General features: G+C 37.9%; 1 protein-coding gene across 4 annotated transcripts in view; it reads left to right on the top strand.

Moving 5' to 3' along the window:
• FRY (FRY microtubule binding protein) overlaps nt 1-15474 on the top strand; it is a 323296-nt gene that overhangs the window by 166975 nt on the left and 140847 nt on the right. For all 4 annotated transcript variants that reach the window (XM_024755579.1, XM_024755578.1, XM_024755577.1 and 1 more), the window contains 4 exons: nt 4476-4644; nt 7523-7615; nt 7710-7808; nt 9438-9539. In XM_024755579.1, the coding sequence (XP_024611347.1) occupies nt 4476-4644; nt 7523-7615; nt 7710-7808; nt 9438-9539 (463 nt within the window). The remainder of the gene's footprint in view (nt 1-4475; nt 4645-7522; nt 7616-7709; nt 7809-9437; nt 9540-15474) is intronic.

The raw sequence follows: 15474 nt of genomic DNA, 5'->3' as shown, positions 1-15474 counted from the left end.
TGAGTGGCTGGTTACGATATAGCATCCATGAGTGGGAAAATTCCATTCTAGAATGTGCCTTTACTATAGACCTTACTTAATTCAGCTGAGCTAAAAATGTCCCAGACTCTGTCATGGAAACAAGTCAGAAAATTCTCATTGCTAAATATATCTGGCCCATAACACTACTTAGCGGGCTAGAACAAAGTGGTATTAGACTATTAGCGATAATATACTTCTTCCAAAAGTGATGTCACACCCTGTTCACCCATCTTCATCTTATTCAACCCTGAGGCAAATCGGGCAAGATTCTGAATTTCTAGGTTAGGCAAAGTGAGCCAGAGACATAATGTGAATCCAAGCCAAGAGGCCAGCTTGGAGCAACAGTGATGCCCCGATCTTTGTGAAATTGCAACCCTCAGAAAGATTTGTATCTTCAAGAGATGGAATTTCCTAACTTAGCAGTGTGGAAACGCTCAATTTATCACAAAACAAAATTTTTAAAAAGTACTTACTCAGCACCTTTAGCTAGCCAAAACATAGTCAAGAACTCAGGAAACAGACCCCAAAAACTCCTTGAGGTGACTTATTTAATCTAACCCTGTTTGTCTATTCGTCTTGACTACCTGTTTTTTTTTTCTAACACATAAAACATCAGTACTAGATGGAAGAGACTTAGATACACTGACGCCCTGAGAAATATCAAGCTCAAAAACTGACAGCAACAGAGAGGAAAGAGAAACTGGCCAAAGCATACATAAGAACTAAACATTAGAGTTACCTGGACCATTTTGCATGAGAATATATATTGTACGTTTATTATAGCCCATTGTAATAATTGTAGTTCATGAAAAAAGAAGTGTAATGCATTTTGGAGAGATTTCCATTGCAATTAAATAATAAAAGTATTGGCTTTTTGAAGGAATAAGCTGCAGTTATCTGGCAAATTAACTCGTGTCTCTACCTCATTCCTAGAAAAGATCAGAAAAATGAGGTGTTAATATGTATTTTGGCTGCTTTGTCAAACCCTGGAAATCTCATCATATTCCTTTGTAATTACCCCAGCCTAACTCTCTTATACAATCATTTGGAAAGTTTAATATGCCAGAAATGACTTCTTGTGTTTTTCTTAGTTTTGTGAACTGTACATAACAATATCGGTTACTATAGAATGACTTGCCTTAGCTACACCGATTTTCAGTTGGTTGAGAATGAATTGAGAGACAACGTCATAATTAAAGCAACATTCTAAGGTTGTAGGACTTTCCTTATTAGGTCTGATTGATCATCCACTGAGCCAGTGTTTTCTTGCCAACAAGGACTTTTTAAAATTTTCGTGTCAGTATTTGTCTCAATTCTGCAATAGGAGGCTGTAACAAATGCCTCAGTTTGGATAATGCTCTAGTACTTTTTAGTCACAAGAAAATGCTTTCACCAATGGCTTCTTGCAGTAATTGCAGTAATATATAGTAATCCCATTGATAAATTCTTAACCAGTCAGTATAGAGTTAACCTTTATTGATAGACAGTACGGTCTTAAACTGGTGTCACGCTACAAACTATCACATTACATTCTTCTCGTGAGTACACCAGGACCATTACTTGATTGTCGCCTTAGAAAATTACTGCTTCCTTTGTTCTCAGTGGGGGAAAAAAAGGATGTATGCCTATTTGGTATAGGATGGTTATCTTTTTTGAAAAATAAACGAGTAATGTAACAATTCTGATTTTAGATTTTATATCTAGATCACAGGGGTAATGCACTAAAATATCTTCTTCATTCTGACTTTAGATATTAATATTTAGTTTGGTCTTTAAGTTTTAGCAGAATCACTGTTTTTAATCTTACTAGTGATAATATGCTCAATTCTGGTCATTAAGGGAAAAGTTTTTTTTTTGCTATTAAGTGATATTCACCCAGGGTCTTGACTTTTTCAAAGTCAATTCAGTTAAAATTAGATTTTTTAAGGTAAGCTTTTTGCATTAAAATCTGACATATCTATTTAAATAGTAATGATTGCTTGTAACATTCATTCTAAAACTGCTCTCTCTTTATGTGATATCATTTTAATATATATATTCTTATACTCTCACTTTAATAATATATACTATACATTTTAAAGCAGAAGACTGAGTAATCATTTAGTTACTGTATTTACTAAAGAATACTAAACACTCTCGGTGTGGTCATTGAAAAGAAATTTATTTTTCCCTAAAATTATTTTAAGGGAAAATAGATTTTAAGTGCAAATAGATTTTTGGATTATTTTTATTTTAAAATAACATGTTTATGTCATGTGGGACTTTTTAAAGTAAAAGATAGCTATATTTATTTTTAAATGAGAAATAAATAGACTTTTAGCCACTAACTCGTGAGAGTACTGAAATAGTGAGGTGTACAAATAACCTGCCTTTTCCTCCCTCTCCTTGTTTTAGTCACGAATTAGAAAAGAAAAACACACTTTCTAAGTATCATGTAATCTTTAAAACAATATAACTCTAACCTGTAAAGTTACTTTTTTCTTTTTAAGTCTCACATTTCAAAATTAAAACCATAGATTTTTTTTTTTTTTTTTTACTGTTGGGAAATAATTTGAAATAAAATATAATTTAAAAAAATCTAGTTTTTATAGATTTTATAAATTTTTATAATCTTGATTGAAAGTGTCACTTCCTTCTCTTTGCTATGCCATTTCTGCTTCCTGTCCTTCATCTGTCTCTACCTAAAACCTCTGTTCACCCTTTACCCTAACATAAATCACCTCTGAAATCTTTGATTGTCCAGCTGGAAAGAGCCCCTTCATTGTCCAGTGCCCCCGGAGCCTCTTCAGGTGTATTATTCACATAAAGGACAGTGTGAGATATGAGAAAGTGATTTGGCCTGGGGCATTTAACCTCCCTGAAGGACCAGAGAGATCCAGGCAAATTCCCAGGCCCATGGTAACATACCTCATAAATAATAATACTGGTTATTATTCTTATTAAAATTATTCCTATTATTCACATGGCTCCTGGTCAGTGCTACATTGTCTTACCTTTCCAGTTAAACTGTATACTGTTCTAAATAGACAGGGACTACATTTCACAGCTCATGACTGTCTAAGGCAGCTTCAAAATAGTGGAAATTCCTGGAATTCACAGCAGAAGATCACAAAGTCTCACCTTTTTCACTTTGACCTTCCAATCTGTTTCTTCATTCATAAAATGGAAACGCATTCACTACCTATTTTCTGCTCCACTGCCTTCTTAAAATCTTTTTCTTTCGTATGCAGCAAACATAAAGAAAAATCCATAAGTTGTTTAGAAAATACAGACAACTTTAACAAATTGTTACCAAATGAACACCATGTAACCTCCTGCATTCCAGCCGAGAACGGGAAAATTGCCGCTCTCACGAAGCCCGCAACAGCCAACTTGCCAATCACACACCTCTTGCACTGCCTTTTGGTGACACCGTATCTGTATGTTTACCACCTCCCTTATATGTCCTAAAATTTCTGCTTTGAGGTGTCAAAAGTTGCGATTCCAAACTTCTGGGATTCTATTAACTGGCCTTTAACTTTTATAGTCGTAATTACCCTCTGTGATCATGCCTTGCTTCTAATTGATCCTTTGCAGAAACTCAGGCTGAGAGTTTCAGGAAACAAAATACAGTGAGTCTTAGAATGCTTTCCTTGTTTTTCCTTTTTTTAACCAATAGTCAAACCAGCCGTCTCAGAAATAGTTTGGATGACTTGTTTGTATGTGTTCCTTTACCCTTAGGCTACTTTCCATCCTCTTAGGATCTATTCTCTTTTTAAACTTTTTATGATAATGTTGTTGTTGTAATTAATGTTATTAATTATTAATATTATTTTACTTTCAAACAATATAAATACCTTAAGTTCCTTGGGGACTGTGTCTTTTTATTTGTAAAATCCCATACATGATTAGAGAGCTTTTAGAGATGATTTGAATTTTCCCATTACTAGATTTTCCTTCAACCTGAAAATATTTTTTTCAATAGTCATTAACCTAAAACTATAAAAGAAGCAACAACAGAAAACTGTGGAAATGGATGTAGGAATATTACTTGGTGTTATTTGCTGTCATCGTCAGAAATACCTGGCCTCCTATGTTATTGCCCATCTCACAGTTGGATACTTCAGGCCCTTGGGGTCTGTAAGTACCTGGGAAATTGCTAAGCCTGAGGAAATGGAGCTTTTCATCATGCTCAGTTTAAGGGCTGAACCATTTTGAGAGGCTCTAAATAACCTTGGATCTTCTCCCTAGCCTGAAGGAGACATTGAGCATCTGATAGAATAAGAGAAGAAAGGAGAAGATGGGACTCTTTGCTATATCCTCAATATCAAAACCTTTACAAGAAGACAGCCATTGTACTTCAGCTGATTCGAAGGTCCCCGTCACTGTGCCCTGTCACTCTTAGATGCTGGGGACCTGCATTACAGTTACTTTCCTACCCATTATTTGATAAATCACTCACGTTCTCTTCTTAGATTCCCTGCTGTAAAGAAGAAATTTATGGCAGAGCTCAAAGAATTACGGCACAAAGAGCAGAGCCCATATGTTGTTCAAAGCATTATCAGCTTGATAATGGGGATGAAGTTCTTTCGAATTAAGATGTATCCGGTGGAGGACTTCGAGGCCTCTCTCCAGTTTATGCAGGTACTGTCTTGGGCAGGAGAACTAAGGGGCTGTCAGCTTGAAGCATCTGCCTTCCTTAGAGTGACTGACCTGGACGGTGAGAATCCATTCACTCGCCCATACGTAAAAGAATCCTACGCTCTTTCCTCAATAATTCATAAAGGGCTTCGTAACCAAGTAATAGAGTTTCAGGCACTTAAGTTCATTTTTAAACTCATATCACCTTTGGAGTAGGGTGTACAGTAGAATCTTATTTGTAGACTTTTTTTTTCTCTTTTTTACCCATTGGCTGCATATCGTTCTCTCAGTAAAATATAGCTGGTTTGTTCCTTTTTGAGATCGATAGCATTGAGTTGGCGATATTAACATTTCCAGGCATCAGAACTTTAAGTAATGATATCTTTTTTATTCATACTATAAAAAGGAATCAATTTTTAAAAAATCAACTAAACCATACAGGTTTAGGTGTCTGTGACACAGTGTTCACCATTATGTACTAAAAAAAAGAATTATTGTTAATGAGGATTTCCCAGAATACACAGCTCTATTAGTTTTTCTCTCTCTGTGTGTGTATGTGTGTGTGTGTGTGTGTGTGTGTTTTGTTTTGTTTTGTTTTGTTTTTTTGGCAACGAGGCAGGCCTGTGGGATCTCAGTTTTCCGACCAGGCATCCAACTTGCGCCCCCTGCATTGGAAGCGCAGAGTCTTAACCACTGGAATGCCGAGGAAGTCTGCACAGCTCTATTAGATTTTATAAAACTTTAGTATCTAAAGAGTTTTTTTTCCTAATGCTGCTGTGAATTAGATCTAGTGAGGATCTTAATAAAGAGTTTAGATACAGGGGTTATGAGTGTAAGTTGTACCACTTCATACCCACTAGGATGGCTCTGAGCGAAAGGACAGACAACAGCAAGTTATCTGTGGGTGAGGATGCAGAGCAATTGGAACCCTCATATGCTGTGGTGGGAATGGAAAACAGCACAGCAGCTTCTGAAACAGTTTGGCAGTTCCTCAAACGTTGAAATCTAGAATTACTATATAATCCAGTAATTCCAATTCTAGGTATGTAGCCAAGAGAAATGAAAATATATGTCCACAGAAAAACTTGAATGCAAACGTTCATAGGAGCATTATTCATAATAGCAAATGTCCAGGATAGGCAAATCGGTAGAGACAGAAAGTAGATTAGTCGTGTAGGGCTGGAGGAGGACGCCGTGGATGCAGAGGTTAGGGATGCCTGCTAACAGGTGCAAAGTTTCTTTCTGGGATAATGAAAAGATTCTAAATTTGATTGTGGTGAAAGATGTACAATTGTGAATATACTAAAAGCTATCAAGTTATATACTTTATAAGGGTGGATTGCATGGTATGTGAATTGTATCTCAAAAAAGCAGTTTAGGGTTTCCCAGGTGGCGCAGTTGTTGAGAGTCCGCCTGCCGATGCAGGGGACACGGGTTTGTGCCCCGGTCCGGGAAGATCCCACGTGCCGCGGAGCGGTTGGGCCCGTGAGCCATGGCCGCTGAGCCTGCGCGTCCGGAGCCTGTGCTCCGCAACGGGAGAGGCCATGACAGTGAGAGGCCTGCGGACTGAAAAAAAAAAAAAAAAAAAAAAGAATATAGGCCCTGTATCAAATTTCTTGGGTTTGAATTCAAGCTTCAGCACTTACCAGCTCTGTGACCTTGGGCAAGTCACACTTAACCCCTCCCAGCATCACTTACCTTGTCTGCAGAGTGGTAATAATGACACCAACTTTGGAAGGTGGTTCTGAGCATTCTTGGCACGTGGTAAGGACTCACTAAATGCTAACTTTTTATCTCTCATGCTAATGATTTGTGTATCTATGTACTTGAATTAAGATTTGAGACAGTATTTACATATGTATGCAAAATAATGTAGGAAAAGGGCCACAATTCTGGGGACCATAAAGCTCCATTCTGTATTGGGAAACTCTCAAAGACTTCCCATTCTGGCAGTGCCTATCTCGGACTGATGTCTTAGTATGATACTGATATCCTGGGAACTTGAGTAACTGTTGCTGGTGATAGTTCCAATGTGGACTGAAAATAAGACGTAATAGCTGACACAGATATTAAAGTGTCATCACCAATACACGTAGCCTTGGACCTTTCCATGAAAACAACATGTAAAAAAGACCACAGTAAGTTACTACCCAAAAGGCCAGGAAGGGGAAAGGGGCTGGCAGAATTCTGGACAGGCCAACTCTTCTAATATATTATTCCCTGGGCAGCCAAAAATACCCTTTTGTAGACAGGAGTCCACAAGCAGAGACATCCTTGCTTAAGAAACTATTCAAAGGTTTCTTGTCTGAGGTGGGGAAGGGAAGCATTCCAGACGTGCTCATGAAACTATCTGAATAATAAACACCTAAAATGTCAGGGCCTAACAAGTAAACAGCTCTGTGCCCAGGGCTGTCAGGGCCTAAAATAAGGTTAATGTCTTCTGCCTCTCTTCCCATGGTTACCTCCTCTGGGGATCTGTGCTTGTGGGTTAATCAAGGCCCCAGGGCCCCCCACACAGTAGGTAGTCAATAGAAACTTCTTGCAAATGAGTCACTGAGTGAACCAACTAGTAAGTCAGTGGATGAATGTCTGCTTGCTGGTTATAGATGCTTTGTCCTTTCAGCAAAGGACAGAGTGATTTTCAGTGACTTGGGGATAGAAGTCAGGGGGAGAGTGAGAAAACCAGCCTTGTAAAATGTCATTGGAAGATCTTGTGAACTTAAATATAAATGCTTGAATCCAGTGATTTTTTTTAATAGATTGTGGAATATGCTGTGTTATTGGGTGTGATTAAATTAAGGTCTATTTGCTTAAATTTGCTGACATTTTCTGTGCACATTTCAATCTTCCTCCCTCCCTTTGCTCTGTTTCTACTTCTTAGGAATGTGCCCATTACTTCCTCGAGGTCAAAGACAAAGATATCAAGCATGCCTTGGCTGGGCTTTTCGTTGAAATTCTTGTCCCAGTTGCTGCTGTGAGTTACATTTTCATTTTTAAGAACTTCTTCAAATTGGATTAGAGAAGGAACAATTTCATTAATATAATATAAACATGCATCTCTATTTCAGGCTGTTAAAAATGAAGTAAATGTTCCCTGCCTCAGAAACTTTGTTGAAAGCCTATATGATACCACGCTGGAACTTTCTTCTCGAAAGAAGCATTCCTTGGTTAGTAAACTCTGAGAAAATTCAAAAGACAAAACTGCAGAGACTAAAATTCCTAGGCTGAAATCTATTTGAGAGTCATAAGGGTTCCACAGATGGGAGAAGTACCTACAGCTTCCTCAAAGAGAGGTCGCATTTCAAATTCTGGAGCTTCCACCTATTACTGACCATGACTGAATCAAGGTAACATAAGGGGATTAGATCATGTCACCTCAAGGACCCTTCTAGTCCTAAAGATTCTGCTGTTTATTTTCAAGATGGGTTTAACTTATTTTTATTTTAATTTCTGAGTATTTTTTCAATCTGAAGACTAAAGTTTATAACAACAGTTTCTTTTCTCAATCCCCAGGAAGCTTCACTGGCTAATTCCCATCCTGATATTCAGAATCAAAATGGAACCAGGCAGGAAAGGGAGTTGGGACACAGATAGTTGGCCATTGGAAAGATTCTGTGAAGGCTGAGAAAGCAGTTTCGGGGAATGCTTTTGTACTGAAGAGCAGCATAGAAAAGTCTTTTAAATTCCCACAACTTTTTTCCTCCATGGTAAATAAAGCTCTGGTTTATGAATCAGCAGGTGGTAGACCAGCTGTAATTGTGATAGTATGGAGGAAGCGGGTTGCTTAGGGAGCTGGTTTCTAGCCTTGTTTATGCTAATCTTTAAAGTATGAACATTACCACCATTATTTGAGCAAATAGTTGCTTTGCTGGCAGTGGTGACAGATTTGCTCATTTGTCTACATTCTGTGGTCGTTGTGACTGCTTGTATTTTTGTTTTTAAATTACTGGCTGGAATTAGAGTTGCACTCAATGGCAGTAATAGTTCAAAGTCAGTTTAAAACTAAGTTAACAACAACAAAAAAATAAGTGTATGGATTGTTAAGCACTGAGTCTCATTGTGGCAATAGATTTTTGCTAATTCAAGTTAATGGATGAGCGAGTTATATTTTTGTTTTAATCTTCACTAGCCCTAATTTTGGGGAGCGCCATAATCTGGTTCAGCAAAATGGTGGTGGGTTCTGCATGTATATTGTTTGGGTGGCTGCCCACAAGCTTTTCTGTCTTCTCCAGTTGCTGCGGGAAACCTGCCCAGTTAGGCAGGAAAAGCACAGTGGCACCTCTGTTTATTCACTCGTAAGCAGATTCCTTCTGCGGTTAAATTTGTCTGGGTGGAGTTTACCAATGCAGTAACATTTCTTTTAGGAATCTTCCTTAATTACAGGAGGATTGCATGCAAGAGAGAACACATACACCTACCTCTAAGACAGGGACAAACTGGTAGATGTTTATGAGCACAAAAGCCAGTAACATTTTCAAAATCAGTGTGCCTTCCTGCTTTTTTTCCTGAGGCTTGAGAGGGATCTACGATAGTTTGTTTTTAAAATGTATGAGTGAAGACTAAATCAGTGAATCAGATTTCCACTTATGATCCATGAAACTCACTCTCTACCCTCTACATAACTCTAGAGCATTCCATCCCCATCGTCCTCAGAAAGCATTCGCAAAATATCCATGTCTGCACCGCACTTGTTGCGCCTGGGTGTGTTACAAAGTGGGTGGTGGTTCCAGAGAGCGTGTGTCACCTGGTTGGTTGAAATAGACATCACCTTGTGACGTCATCTTCTCTCTCCTCAGGCTTTGTACCCGCTGGTGACCTGTCTGCTCTGCGTCAGCCAGAAGCAGCTATTCCTGAACAGGTGGCACGTTTTCCTCAACAACTGCTTATCCAACCTCAAAGTTAGTATTTGTCGGCTCAGAAAAGTCTTCTATAAAAATATGTATGAGTCCGACCTGGTTTGTGTGTTTCTGAGAGTGACTCCTGATGTCTGCAGGGGAAATGATCCTGTACTATTTTGGAATAATGAAAAAAATAATAAGAGTTTTCCTTATTAAATATAGTCAGTTTTAGAAGGCGACTGGGGTTAAGAGAAATCATGTCAAATTGGGGGGGAAAATCTTTTCTTTTAAAATTTTTTTTTAATTTTAATTTTCTTATTGAAGTATAGTCAATTTACAATGTTGTAAAATCTCGCCTAAGAAGGATCACTTTAGAAGCTTTTTTTTTTTTTTTAATATTTATTTGGCTGTACCGGGTCTTAGTTGCAGCACGTGGGATCTAGTTCCCTGATCAGGGAGTGAACCTGGGCCCCCTGCATTGGGAGTGTGGAGTCTCAGCCACTGGACTGCCAGGGAGGTCCCTAAGGAGGATCATTTTAAAGGTAGAATTAAATACCCCTCTATATGCATCTATGGTCACACTTTTTCTAAATGATTAAAAAAAGGGAGGCCACACTTCACTGGCAGAAGCTCACCTAAACCTCCTCCAGCCTTTCTCTAACCTCCTCCAGGCTAGGGAAATATTTGGGGTGGGGGGGGTGGGAAACGTTCCATTCTGTGGGAGGATTGACCTAGTAGCAGAGAACACTTATTTCCTGTCCCTGTTATTTGTGACTGTTTGAAGATGTTCTGTTAAAGCCACATGCCAGTCAGTCCGAAGCATTGACTGAACAACAGCTGTTCAGATGCTGGGTGACATGAGAACCAATTCAGGGTGCCTGAAACCGAGGAACCTACAGTTAAAACAACTGTAATGGTTAGCTTTAAAATAGGCTTTATAACTTTTAATGTTGTGAACATATTTTAAGTTTTAGTGACCTATTGATAAAAGACAACTAAATGAACACTGTTTCTAATATGTGCAAATAGCACATATCTTTCACAGTTGTTCTCAGTTGTGTCCAAAGATGTTGAATTCCTTTTACCAGGTTAATACTTGCTTCTTTAGAATTTTTGAAATGCACTTAGTTGTAAAGTGCTGTATGTTTTTATACATATTGCCTTGTCTTTTTTGTTCTAAGACCCTTTAATTTGGTGAAATGGTCAAGATTAATTATATTATTTTGTCACTTATCATATAATGACACAATAGTCTGCATTGGGGCTGTTTTAAGCACCAGCTATGTACTGGCTCTAAAAGCTGATTGTGAAATCCAAGATTAGAATCGTTTATTTTCTTCAAATTGGCAGGGAAATATAATAGCAGTGGATATAGAATTAGCTTTTAAGAATTCTGGAAAACACAGTGTTTTTCAGGGTATCAGCTATTATATAATGGCCACCTTCAGATGTTTGATTCAGGGATTTATCCATCTGTCAAACGCCTCCAACACGTAACCCAATGTCATTTTTTTGTTATATTGGTCCATTTTTAAGTTATTCCGCTATTCCATTTAAATATTTTTTTCTTCTACATTTTACACAAAGAGGAAAAGCTCATTTTGTTCAAAATGAAACAAAAAGAGAAATGATTAAGAATGTTCATTTTTCTGTATATATTATGCTAAATGTGTTTGTGATGAATTTTAGTTAGAACCAAAATAGTGTTTTGCCTGACAATTTACTGTTGTGGCCAAAAATACCAAAATTCTTGGTGTCTGGAGTTGCTTTTGAAATACAGCAGCATAATCTTACTTTGCACTTAATTGCTTTAAAGTTAGAATGTTGTTTGAAGGTCTGGTCGAAGCCCACCAGAAAGACTTAATAACAGGGTTACACACAGCCCTAGAGAGAAGGGCTGCACGCTCATGGTGTTTCCCTGTGCAAACATTTCAAGCATCAGGATTTCTCAAAGGGAAAGGCAATAGGATCAGAAGGAGTAGAGGTGCTAGGGAAGGTGCCGGAAATTGGAAAGATAGGGATGTTAGTTCTATAAAAATTAGATCTAGGGTCCCTGTTCTCAAGGAACTTGGCATTTCATTGGGGGATATGTAATGAAGTTTCAAAATGCATGATGCAGACAAGGAGGGATGTAAAAGTTGGGAGTAGGGAGTTACCTGTGCCATTTCTGGAGGTCTGGTAATCCATGAAGCATGAAAGAGGTAGTTATTAGGCAACGGAAAGGCAATGATATTTCACTTTATGGGTAATAAATTATTGGACTTCACCTCCTCAAGGGTAAAAGATACAGAAAGATCCTTGATGAATTGCAATCAGAATAAAATTGTATCACACGTATTTAGAACTAAACGTGATGAGTTACAATCGAAATAAAATTGTATCACACATATTTAGAACTAAACCCAGTAGGGATTAAATGGGACCATTTAAAAAATTACAGAAAACCTTCCAAACCTCCTCAAGTGTCCTCGACAGGGAAGAAATACCTGAGGAAAAACTAACATGGCTTTAGGAGTACACTTTGTCTTGAATGGCTTCAGTATTCTGTGGGATTTAGAGCCAGACATATCATTTCAGAAAGGACCACCAATCCAGCTCTTTCCTCTGGTCACCATCCCTTTTTCCCTGCATCCCCTCCCCTACTTGTCTCCCCATCCCCTATATGTACTCAAGTATAATGAACCCAGTGTTTGAACCTTACGTGTTGAACTTGGTAGCCACCTTTGATATGTTCTGCAGGGGAGAGCCATCAAGGTGGCAGCGTGACATACAGCAGAATAGAAATGTGTGTGAGTGTGAAAAATCTGCTTTCAAAGTAAACAAGCTCTCGGATTCAATGCTCATTTAACGTCAGTGCCCTGGTTTATCCTCAGCGTCAGTCTGTCAGAAGCAGGCTGCTTTGGTAACAAACGTGAAGTCTTTATTTACGCTTGTTAACTCGGTCAACCACGTATTAGCGATAGACCCTTGTAAAGTGGTGAGAAGTTTACAACACCTTCTCACCACGACCTTGACATCTTTCAGGACCCCCTGGTAAGTAGTGACCAATACTTTTTTCTTCTATGTATTTTATGTCAGAATCTGAACATATTGAGCTATTTTAAAATGTTACATTCCCTTCACATCTGCCGTAATATATCTCATTCTGAAAAAGGGAAATATGTTTTGAAAAATTGACTTAATAGTACTTTTTTTTGTCATGAATCCCCATTTATTAATAGTTCTTTTAAAATGTCGTAATTATTGTGTTCATAATAGCTATGTACACGTTTCTTATCCTCGAAAATGGATAATATAATTGGGAGAATCTTTAAATTTCCTTTTCCTTAAAATAATGAATATAATATACCAGTGAGGTCTTGATCACAGAAACAAACAAAAAAGGAAACCCCAGAAGTTAAGAAATCTATTTACTGTATAACTAATAACAACAATAGGTCTCATTAATTGGAGATCTGTTAGGAGCCAGGCCAGCAGTAGGGCCTTTACATACATGTCATGGATTATCATGACAATGTCACAGGCCGCATTGACCTCCCCCTGTGCTTTCATGATATTAGTTACGTTTTTCTAAAAATTTTGCTCAGATGGCAATATTGAAGGTATATCATCTGAAGGTTAGACATTAGTCAGCGTAGCTTCATAGTACTAGAAACCAAAGTACAGAATTAAAAAGGATTCTTCTTTTGTCTCAGTCACTATTTGCACTGGGACTTGAATGCATTCGCTTAGTCAATTGGTCAACAATTGACTAGACACTAGAATTGACACTAGTGAATTGACAATTCACTAGAACTGTACCAGGCACTGTTCCAGGTGCTGGGAATAAGTGATGAATGAGATAGTAACACGCTGGTCTCTTAGGCCTTGTAATTTAGTGGAGGAAACAGACAGGAAACAAGTAAACAAGTAGATGAGGAAAAAAACTTCAGATAGTGATAACTGCTGTGAAGAAAATCAGATAGGATATGATGATAGAGAATTACGGATTCAGAAGGGGCAGGGAAGAGGAGGGGACAAGGAAGGTCTTTTGCTTTCCACTAAGAGTCTCAGAGTTTCGTTGCCATAAATTTGTTTGATGAAACTTGTGTTTGGCACTTAGTATATCTTTGTGTGTAATAATCACTATGAAGTCAAAAGAGTGCTTTTTCTTAACTTTTCACATAAAAGTAAGGGCATTAATGATATCTCTATTTTATGAGGGGGAGGATTGAGTAATATATTAAGGATTCCACAGTCATTGCCTGAATCCATTAAAATGTATGGTACCATTTAAAACAACTACTATCCTCTTTGCAAATATCAAATGTAAGTGATGCAGTATTAGCTATTTAAATATTAATTTTCAAGAAATAGTTATACTGCTTTAATATTAACTTTATTTCTATAAACGAGAAAACCTCTTATCTATGTTTCAGATCTGTCAGGCACATTTCAAAGTGGAATTTATAAATTCTAATAGCGCACACAGATTGAGTCCAAAAATTAGTGATCAGATGACAGGTGTGTTACTTTCTGTGAATGCCTTATTTATTCAGCCAATGAATAGAAAAATAATCTCTGTAAGTTTTTGGTACAGAAATTTTAGAGGTTATCCTAAACTACAGCACATATGTTGTTTAGATAATACAGTCATCAAGAAGATTGAATTATGATCAGAGTAAATTGATTCAGGTATCAAAAGGAAATGCCAAAAGGAAGGAAGGTGTTGACTGTGATATGTGCAAGGAAATATGAGAAAGAAATAGGTTTACTTCAGTTGCTTTAGTTGCAATGCAGGAGAAATCTAGAAGAGTTTTGAGGATAACAAGATCAAAAGACTAAAATTATTTATTGATCTGTAATCAGTGGATCTTTATCTCTGTGTGCGTAAGGATCTCTAAGGAAGCCTGTTACAAATGCAACTTGTTGAAACCTACCTCCGGAGATTCTGGTTTAGAATGTCTGGGTGCAGCCGAGGAATTTGCATATTCATAAGCAGCCTGGGTGACTGGGTGCAAGTGGTCAGCTGATGGGTCATGGGAAACATGGGTCTGTCCAATGACCCTGTCACTAGCCAAGTTATCAGTGAATTCAGTGCTCCCTACTTGTTACTGTTAACACTGAATTGCTTTAACTAAATCAAAAGCACAATTTAAAGAAGGTGGGCATGGTGTTGGGCAGGTTGACATGTCACATGAAGTCTGTCTGTGACCAGCACTGAGATGAGATGCAGGAGACCAGGGAATGATCCACTCTGAAGCCTACTAGATTGTTGAACACTTTTATCATTGTAACCTCAGAGCTAGTATAGATAAGTTGTTGGTTAATTAATTAATTGAGAAGTGTATTCCAGTGGAAGAATAGAATAGTCTTTCCATCTTGGAGTGGAGACTTTTGACACAGAAGTCGGTGGTTTGAGACGTAGGTTAAAAGTGTCAAAATCCTGAAACTATATATCAAGACCTTGTTATGTTAGCTGCTGTTGACATACAAAGACAATGAGGAAAAAGTCCTGTTTTCAAGTAGAGTACAGTCTAGTAGATGCCAGCAGCATATTTGACCAGCCTCCATATAATACTTCCACTTAAGTGGGAAGATTCATGTTTGGAAGACACCGGGGCCAGATTGCTTAGGTTCAGATGCTGGCTCCGCCACTTATTAGCCCCTCTGGGCCTTGATTTCCTCATCTGTGAAAGGATACAATAACAGTATCCACTTTATGATTCTGAGAATTAAAAAGAGTTAATATGTGTACAATTTTGATAACAACACCTGATGTAGTAAGCATCCTGTAATATACACATTCCAGTTTCTGAGAAAACAGTCCTTACTGGACCAGAAGTCAGTTCCTATCCCACCTGTTCTTTACTGGCTTGAAGACTTGAGCCAATGATTTGGCTTCTGTCAATGACAGAATCACCCAATTGATGTCACGGTCTATGCAAGTACTTTTGAAATATCAGAATGCTGTAAAAGTGTAAGATGTTTAGTAATACCATGTCCATTAGCTTCA

The sequence above is a fragment of the Neophocaena asiaeorientalis genome, unplaced genomic scaffold, assembly GCF_003031525.2.
Source record: "Neophocaena asiaeorientalis asiaeorientalis breed wild unplaced genomic scaffold, Neophocaena_asiaeorientalis_V1.1 scaffold59, whole genome shotgun sequence".
Lineage (NCBI taxonomy): Eukaryota > Metazoa > Chordata > Mammalia > Artiodactyla > Phocoenidae > Neophocaena > Neophocaena asiaeorientalis.
Note: the sequence above shows the minus strand (reverse complement) of the source record. Positions and strands in the feature narration are given on the sequence as shown.